Below are 9,875 nucleotides of genomic sequence, written 5' to 3'. Positions count from 1 at the left end.
CTTGCACAAGCCCCTCTGTGACAAGCGACTTTACTAGCACATGCCCCCCTCTGCCCACACGCTTTACTCACACATGCCTCTCTCTGCCAAAGAACTTTACTCACCCATGCTCCCTCTCCCAAACAGCTTTGCTCACACATGCCCCCTCCCCATCACTCTAGCCTATCTTACCTTTTTGCTCCACCAGTGACTTGAGCTGTACAGGGACAGGAAGATTTGCAGCCTCTGCACTGTGTACCATGTGACCAGTACCATGTGACTGATGCAGTCACATGACCAAGGGACGTGGGAAGGTTCCTTAGCTGAAGGGGATCGAGCTTCTACCCGATCTCTTCTGTCAGTGACAGGTTAACTTCCGGGTCATGTGTAGAGCCAGGACTAGAGGTCACTGTGACCGGCACATGTGGTGACATGGCCGGGCTGGTGGACTTCAAAAATGAGGAGGAAGTAAAAGAATACCTGGAGAACCTGGGCATAGAGTATTCCTATCAATGCTACAAGGAAAAGCAGCCTGATGGTGAGATGCCCACAGTGCACTGATAGTGCTCGTGTCTGTAACACAGAAAATGCTTCATACAGGCATACTGTACAAGTGATACACTGTCCTAAACGTCAGTGATTGTAGATTAATGTTAGAGATAGAATTACTTATGAGGAGATAATTTGGAAACCTGAACACAGAACCTGTATATTTGTGTGTGTGTATATATATATATATATATATATATATATATATATATATATATATATATATATATATATATATATATATATATATATACACACACACACACACACACACACACACACACACACACACACACACACACACACACACACACACACACACACCAGTTCAGTTTCTGCTTGTTCAATGTTTTCTCAGTTTGAATTGATAATAGAACAACCTGTAGGGTAGTAGTATATATTAAATGTACTAATTCTGTGGGAGGCACTGACCTGGCTACTTGTGATTATGTTAGCGAGGAGAGGGCTGCAAGTGACAGGTGTAATGTCATGATCTGAGGAGTGGAATTGAGGGAAGAAAGATGCAATAGATCTAGTGGTAGGAGCAGGACCCCCAACAGTGATTTGAGGCTACTATCAAACTAGTGTAAGAAGAGTTTGGTGTTAGATGCACCTCTAAATTAAATCATTTTCCCATGTAGAAATCAGTCTTGTGCAGAGTGTGATATATGGCCTATTTATGTTGGGAATAAACTGGGGTCATCTTTTATTTTGATTTGGAATTCTGATTATAATTATTACAAGTAATCGAATGTAGCTAATATGCAAGCAGACATGGATGCCCTCTTTTCTGACCCCATTTGGTTCCCTGTTTACCGCTGTAATATGGATGTGAAAGCCACAAGCACAGCATTTAGAGTTAATGCTGTGTTCTCCTGACCTGTTCCACTGGAAACAAATGACACTGATCCCTTGCACAGTGCAACGGATGCGGTATGTTTTTCCGATGGTGCCAATTGCGACAATCAGTATAGCAACAAAAGAATGTCGATTAGAATAATCACGACTACAGCGTGTTTCTACAGTTAGGGATAGTTTAATGCCCCCTTGACAAAAGGTATAGTGGCTGGAAAGTGATTAGATATTGTGTGAGATATTTGTCACCATGCTATCAGCGCATGGATTAGAAATGATTGATCACAATACAGAGTGACGTTCAGAGTCCCTATTTAAAGTTACAGACACACTGTATTTTTGAATAAAGCACAGCTTAGACTTGGCTGAAACTCCAGTCTGTAGAGGCTCATCAGAATTTTCCCAATTTTGTCCTTCCCTAGCAGGGTACATTTGCTGCTATTGTCAGTTCAGTCCACAGAGCTCCATATAAATGTATTGTGCCATTTAATTAAAGAATTCTTTAATTAATGTTTGCTTTGTCTGATGCTTACAATTAAGGATTTCTTCTTTATGTACTAGGTTGCCACCGTTTAGCTGAGTATTTAGAAAATATAAAAAAAGACTTTAAGGCTACAGCACAAGTATTGAAGATTAACTGCGAACAGAATGACCACAGTGAGAGCTGCTACAAGCTGGGGTCCTATCATGTGGCTGGGAAAGGTATGTATGCAGCCAGCTTTATCTAAGACACCGGCAAAGTGACCTGGCACTATACCTCAACATAACTACAATGACAATGGATATGATCATAACACAATTACCTGTAATTTTAAATGCCATCCATCAATACACCCAGCACAGCATACAACCAGCCCAGCACGTATGTAAAGCTAGTCTCCAACACACTGCAATCTGTAGGAATCTCATTTACCATCATTGTATTTATGAGCACAATTTAGATAAACTATAGCACCCAATCCGACAATTTCATTGTCTAATCAACTCTAGACCGGTAAATACCAGCTGCTAATTGGTTGCAGTGAGTTTTGTTAAACTTGCTTTGTCCAGACAAAAGAGAGATATACTTGGAATTGTAGTCTGTCTCCAGTATTTTATAAATGTAACGCTAGCAGAAAAGAAGGCGGTCGGCAGAAAAGTTAAGGTCTAGAAGGTTATTGGTATCTCATCATCATTCTCGGCACGTTCACTGCTGTTAGAAACATGTTTAACACACACTGACAATGGCTAGTATTCTGTGTGGACTGTACGGCTTTTGATGATTGACAGTTCAAGCAGCCAAAGTTGCTGCACAAGAATTGATCAAAGCATCAAAAGTTGTACTTGTTCTGAAGAACATACTGTTAATGATGGAGGGGGGGGGGTATAGGAGTGAGGTAGCAGAGGATGCAAAAGTGAGGTGTTCAGAGGGTGAAGATGGAATGCCCAACAATGTGCCCCATCTGTTCCCTGGCATGCTGTCTGCCCTTATGTCTGTTGTTTGTAGGGAAATCCCTGTATCTACACTGACTTGTCCAAACTTCAGATTTTAATTTTCATCAGTGTCCAACTTCAATCATTTCTGAATATAAATACTGTGGTCTTATTGTCATACTTTAGTGTAAGTATATAACAAGCTTTTGGGTAACCTATGTCGTTGTCCTTTAGGGGGATTGCCCGTTGACCTGAAAGCTGCCTATAACTGCTTCCTGAAATCTTGTAACAAGGAAGGGAAAAAGTCTATTGAATCCTGTCATAATGCTGGACTGTTGCTACAGGACGGACGTATGAATGATGAGACACCCGATCCGATTACAGCCAGAGATTATTACATAAAGGCTTGTGAAGGCAAATTTGCTGCCAGTTGCTTCAATCTGAGTACCATGTACTTGGAAGGATCTCCTGGATTACCCAAGGATATGGATCAGGCTCTGCACTTTTCTAATAAAGCCTGTGACTTGGGACACATGTGGGGATGTGCTAACGCTAGCCGGATGTACAAACTGGGGGATGGTGTTGGTAAAGATGATGCTAAAGCAGAAGCCTTGAAAAACCGTGCTAAGAAACTGTATAATATGCAACGCGAGGCGCAGCAAATAACCTTCGGAGAATGAAAAACAATAAGATTGATGAAAATTAGATTGGTGTGTGTCTGTCCTGAAAATTACAATCGCTGTTAATCCTCTACATCCATAAAAACATGAACCATATTTTTTTTTGCCGATAATTGGGCCTCCGGTGTTATAATTAGCTTTGTGCTGTTCCTCTTTACATGTGAGGGGCTTAATTTGTCTGTGTCTATTGCTCTCCTTTCCCTGCTCTCTCATATTTTCTGGCTCGAGGATTTAGCCATAACCCTGATTACATCAAATTCTTCCTCTCCCCTAAACTAATCTCTTCATATGAAATAGATTTGGGAAAAGATTAGGGAATTTTGAGATAGAGACAAAAACATGAAAGCCTAACCTCTGCAAGCAGACTCCGTAACACACTAAGGCTGGGTACACACTACAGGCTTTTCAGCTGAATATCGTGCCAATCCCACGATAAACGACTGTTCGGCACGATATTGCATTAGTTGTACACTGAATCGATGAATGATAGTCGTTCCAAAGTTCATTGTATCGTTTCATTTGATTTTTAAACCGGATTAAAAATCTCGTTCAACGATGGAACAAGGTCGTTCCAATTCTGCATTGTGTATTCACTCACAATCAAGATCTCCATAGAGTTTACAGAGTCATGATCTTTTCAGCACATGGTTTTGACAGATATGATGCATAAATCTTTTAAAACATGTATAGTGTATACACATTAATCGGCATGCTGATCGGGACTTTTTTTTACCCAGTTGTTGGTAAAATCGTTACAGATATGGCATCAGGAGACATTTTCTGTAGTGTGTACCCAGGCTTATCGAGGCTAAGAACAATCTTGCAGCATGATGATAATTATTCAGTATTAAGTGTCAGTAATATCAGACAAATACTGGGAAGAAATATGTTTTTATTTTTTTTATTTTTTTCTAGACTTTAGTGTTTTGTTTTTTATTTATTAAATAAACCAATCAAAAGAACTCCTAACAAATATAGATACTTATTTTAGCACAAGTGAAGATGTTTAAAAGAAAGCCCTGATTGAGGGGAACTTTTTACATATCCTATTACAATAACTGTGTTTAAGCTCAGGTAGGACAAATCCAGATATGACATTCAAGAGGGTGAGAAACCAGAGAACACTCTTAAGTCATGGTTGTCCAACCCGCATGCGGCCCAGCATGCCTGTAAATGTGGCCCAGCAGGAGTTTTGGTTGTGGCAAGGGGCGCAGCGCTGAAAAAAAAAAAGGAGAAAATACTTACCTTGCGGTCACGTCAGCTGGCGCTCCGGCTCCCTCCCTGGTCTCCTCCTCCGTGTGGCGCTCGCAGTGAATGTCGGGGGTGATGTCATCACACCCGACATCCATTGCGTAGCGCAGCACAGAGGAGTCACCTGCGCGAACTATCAGCAGCAGTGAAAGTTTATCCAGTATCTTATTGTTGTTACTCTGAATTTGGACTTTCTGCACCATGCAATTATGAACTAGCTGTGTTCTCTGTATGTATCTAATATAAATATTAAGAGATAATTGTATTTTTAATATTTTAAACCATTTTAAATGTGCAGTGCTGAGTAGGGTGAAAATATCACCCACTGTTACCCTCATCGGAGGCTGCTCCATGAGCCATTTTTCCCACCACCCTATCATTAAATCTCTGTAGATTTCTATTAGTCCTCCTGATGCTACCTATATCGGTGACCATTTCAAACTGGTCAATAAAAAAAATGATTCATGGGTGCAGAAAGAGAGGGAAAAAATTTTTTTGGGCATTTAATTCCCCGAACCCCACTAAGGGGCAGATGCAGGTAAGTTAAATTGTAGCTGGTAATGGGACTACTGCTTTAATCATGATTCTGCAACAGGTTTCCTAACTATTACTAACTTCATTTCCAAGTAAGTTTAATATGTTAACTATGTTTTCTATGGTTTTTTCGATGATCAGCTATCGTTAGTGTTAGTGTATTTTATGTGTGGCCCAAACCAACTCGTCGTCTTCCAATGTGGCCCAGGGAAGCTAAAAGGTTGGACACCCCTGCTCTAAGTGATCACATTGTAGATGTTGTTAGAGAAGGCACAGGCTGGCAATATGTATGTGTTATGATCTATAATATTTGCTCATTTTATGTGGCTTACACAGGACATACTTGAATAAAAAGAGGTGACTTTCAATACATTTCTTCCTGGCAAACATTTATAAAGAAATCTTTGGATATGATGCTGTGTTGTTATCTTTTATTATAAAGTACCAACATTGCAGGGATTGTGATACAAATTAATGTTGTACAATGATATAAAATAGAAGGTCAAGCTGCCCATACCCAAATGAGCTTACAATCTAAGAGGTGTGGGAAACACTTGATAGATGAGTTAGTAGAGTAACAATTGGAGCTGTTGGTGGGGAAAACATGTTCATGGATACAGGCACCGTGCTAATTCTCGGCTCCAGGCATCTGGTGGGTACAGGTACCGTGCTAATTCTCGGCTCCAGGCATCTGGTGGGTACAGGCACTGTGCTAATTCTCGGCTCCGGGCATCTGGTGGGTACAGGTACTGTGCTAATTCTCGGCTCCGGGCATCTGGTGGGTACAGGTACTGTGCTAATTCTCGGCTCCGGGCATCTGGTGGGTACAGGTACCGTGCTAATTCTCGGCTTCAGGCACCTGGTGGGTACAGGTACCGTGCTAATTCTCGGCTCCGGGCATCTGGTGGGTACAGGTACTGTGCTAATTCTCGGCTCCGGGCATCTGGTGGGTACAGGTACCGTGCTAATTCTCGGCTTCAGGCATCTGGTGGGTACAGGTACCGTGCTAATTCTCGGCTTCAGGCACCTGGTGGGTACAGGTACCGTGCTAATTCTCGGCTTCAGGCACCTGGTGGGTACAGGTACCGTGCTAATTCTCGGCTCCAGGCACCTGGTGGGTACAGGTACCGTGCTAATTCTCGGCTCCAGGCATCTGGTGGGTACAGGTACTGTGCTAATTCTCGGCTCCGGGCATCTGGTGGCTACAGGCACTGTGCTAATTCTCGGCTTCAGGCACCTGGTGGGTACAGGTACCGTGCTAATTCTCGGCTCCAGGCATCTGGTGGGTACAGGCACTGTGCTAATTCTCGCGTCTGGGCATCTGGTGGGTACAGGTACTGTGCTAATTCTCGGCTCCGGGCATCTGGTGGGTACAGGTACTGTGCTAATTCTCGGCTCCGGGCATCTGGTGGGTACAGGTACTGTGCTAATTCTCGGCTCCGGGCATCTGGTGGGTACAGGTACCGTGCTAATTCTCGGCTTCAGGCACCTGGTGGGTACAGGTACCGTGCTAATTCTCGGCTCCAGGCATCTGGTGGGTACAGGTACTGTGCTAATTCTCGACTCCGGGCATCTGGTGGCTACAGGCACTGTGCTAATTCTCGGCTTCAGGCACCTGGTGGGTACAGGTACCGTGCTAATTCTCGGCTCCAGGCATCTGGTGGGTACAGGCACTGTGCTAATTCTCGCGTCTGGGCATCTGGTGGGTACAGGTACTGTGCTAATTCTCGGCTCCGGGCATCTGGTGGGTACAGGTACTGTGCTAATTCTCGGCGCTGGGCATCTGGTGGGTACAGGCACTGTGCTAATTCTCGGCTCCGGGCATCTGGTGTGTACTGGTACCGTGCTAATTCTTGGCTCCGGGCATCTGGTGGGTACAGGTACCGTGCTAATTCTCGGCTCCGGGCATCTGGTGGATACTGGCACTGTGCTAATTCTCGGCTCCGGGCATCTGGTGGGTACTGGCACTGTGCTAATTCTCGACTCTGGGCATCTGGTGGGTACAGGCACTGTGCTAATTCTCTGCTTCAGGCATCTGGTGGGTACAGGCACTGTGCTAATTCTCGGCTCCAGGCATCTGGTGGGCATATGCACTGTGCTAATTCTCGGCTCCAGGCATCTGGTGGGCATATGCACTGTGCTAATTCTCGGCTCCAGGCATCTGGTGGGTACAGGCACTGTGCTAGTTTTTACTGCCAACATGCAATGTCACACCACCATTTTTTTTGGTGTGTCTCACAAATTGTTTAACCTTTGGGGAAAGTTGTCCAGGCCTGCTGTAAGCCTAATAAAGCATGGTATAGTCAGCCTTTCTGAGTCTGTAATGGCTGATGGCAATGAATGATAGTGTGTACATTCCTGTCTCTTTTCTGCTTGTTTACATTTGATAAATGTCCCCTCTATTAAGAGTTAGTGGAGTGGCTGTAAAATGTGTAGCAGAATCTGGAGAAGGCTGAGAGTCATTCAATAAAAGCAAAATGCTTAATCAAAAGATTTGATTTATCATTGACTAATTAATTTAATTACCTAAAATATAATGGTCAAAACACAAAAAAAAGAGGCGCCACACATAGTGTATTACATTTAAACACATATATTATAACAGGACAGGACAGCAGGGACGAGGGAGTTGGACAATAGACAGACATGAGACAATAGACAGAGAGGACCTTGCCAGTGAGTGCTTACATTCTAGATGGAGGGGAGGTGAGAGACAGTAGGACCAACTGGGATAAAATGGACATGGTCAGGAGTTGGTACGCTAGGCAAGTCTGAACATAACTTTTGAGTGAACGTTTGAAGGATTGTAGATTGGGGAAGATCGCTATGTGATCTGTTGTTTTTTTAGAAAGTGTATACTAAACCCACCCACCCATTTTCCCACCACTGCTTTATCTCTTTTCAGGTTTTTTTCATCTGCAGGTTCAAATAGTACCACACCCCAAATTTTGATTTGAACAAATATCTAAGAAAACTAATTTATTGAGGTTCTTTGAAATTCAGAAAAAAATATATCATTATAGCAGCCTGTATAAATGGTCTTGTCTATTAGATAATTCAGAGGTTGTTTATCATAAAAGTCACAGTAACCTCAAAAACCTTATTTCTTTAACTCTACACAAGGCAGAGGATCAGCAGTAGTAAGTGTATTTTATCATATAGTCCCTGAAGACTTCAGGAATTTCCGTAGCACAGTTATATCATAGCTATATGACCTTCAGATATAATAGAGGAACAACTTCTCATTACTATTCAATAAGCAGACAAGGGGGGTGGGATGCTGACATTCAACAAACAAGATTATATAGATTAGGTTACTAAATGATGACACAGCCTATCTTAAACTAAATAGAAATCCCACTAGAAGAACCAATAATTCAAACAGCTCATATTCATAATATATGAGATGGTAGCTATGCACAAGGAATTGTATTACTTATATATATAACACATTAAACTCTTCTATTCCTTAACCCCAAAATACATAAAAATCACACTGAAGGTAAGCTTACTATTTTGTAACTATGCTCTTTTACATATTGTATATCTACATGCATTGACCATTTTTTTAATTCATTGGTCATACAATTACAATCATAATTAAGGGACTCCAATAATGTTATTAAGATCTGAGGTAATGGGGTAGGCTAGTGAACACTACTTAGCTGTGATATAGAATCATTATATACTTCAATTTCTCACCAACATGGACAGATTTATATAATAGAATGGATATTTCCTTTAGACAAATGGATTTTTTTTGGTTATACTAATTTCACATTAAGTGAAAATTATTTAATGTATGAAGAATACTATCTATAGAATTAATAGTACAACAATGGTTATGAATTTTGGAAGAATTTTGCAATTTGAGTAGAGTAGACAATTCCTCAACACCTTTATCCTATCTAAACTGATCCTTATCTGTCCCTGAGGGTTAACTTGAACATTTTACATCAACTATAGTGGCATGGAGATTGTCACTCCCCATTTCTAGAGGGAGTTTCCATGTCATGCTACCAGAGTGGACATGACCAGCATGCAAGGGACAAGGCTATCATTTTAGACAGTGCTAGGCTGCTCTTTTACCAAGCCTTCTACATTGTACAACCGGCGCCTCCTTGCATGACCTCCTTAACTGTAGAAATAATATTATTGGCCTTCAATGTGACGTCATTATGTGGTGCCGTGATCTTTATTCATCACAGATGTTGGAGGTGTGTTTCTGAAAGAGTTCGGACTGCCAGTCTGTTGTCAATTACAGGTTTGTGCTGTCCAGGTCGGGGAAACTGTTGTCGGCGTTTTTGTGGTGGTGGTAATGACTACCACCATTCTGACTGTCCCTGCAGTAACCCAAAATCTGGACTGCTCCACCAGAATCAGGAAAAATAGCAGACTGTTCTGCTCTCTTCTTTCTGTTCTTGCAGCTTTCATGACATGCTGTTGTTCATGGCTTAAGCTCAGTAGCTGCTTTTCCGGATCCTGGAATGTTGGATCCCTGTTTGGAAAAAGGATAGGTACATGAAATATGTAAAGCCTAGCATTGAGTGAACACTCTAAACCTCCCTCCCCCCATTCAGCCCCGGAAATTAAATGAAAACACCCATTTTTAAT

At 42.1% G+C, this 9,875-nt stretch overlaps 1 protein-coding gene across 1 annotated transcript; it reads left to right on the top strand.

Moving 5' to 3' along the window:
- The first annotated feature begins 268 nt into the window (after nt 1–268).
- Nucleotides 269–5,675, top strand: COA7 (cytochrome c oxidase assembly factor 7). Its single transcript, XM_075182100.1, has 4 exons — nt 269–517; nt 1,945–2,085; nt 3,031–4,607; nt 5,503–5,675. Exons 1-3 carry the CDS (start codon nt 412–414, stop codon nt 3,474–3,476), a joined length of 693 nt encoding a protein of 230 aa, XP_075038201.1. The 5' UTR covers nt 269–411; the 3' UTR covers nt 3,477–4,607; nt 5,503–5,675.
- The last annotated feature ends 4,200 nt before the right edge of the window (nt 5,676–9,875 follow it).

This window comes from Mixophyes fleayi, chromosome 8, assembly GCF_038048845.1.
Source record: "Mixophyes fleayi isolate aMixFle1 chromosome 8, aMixFle1.hap1, whole genome shotgun sequence".
NCBI classification, from domain to species: domain Eukaryota; kingdom Metazoa; phylum Chordata; class Amphibia; order Anura; family Limnodynastidae; genus Mixophyes; species Mixophyes fleayi.
The sequence above is the reverse complement of the archived record's forward strand: the minus strand, read 5'-3'. Positions and strand labels throughout refer to the sequence as shown.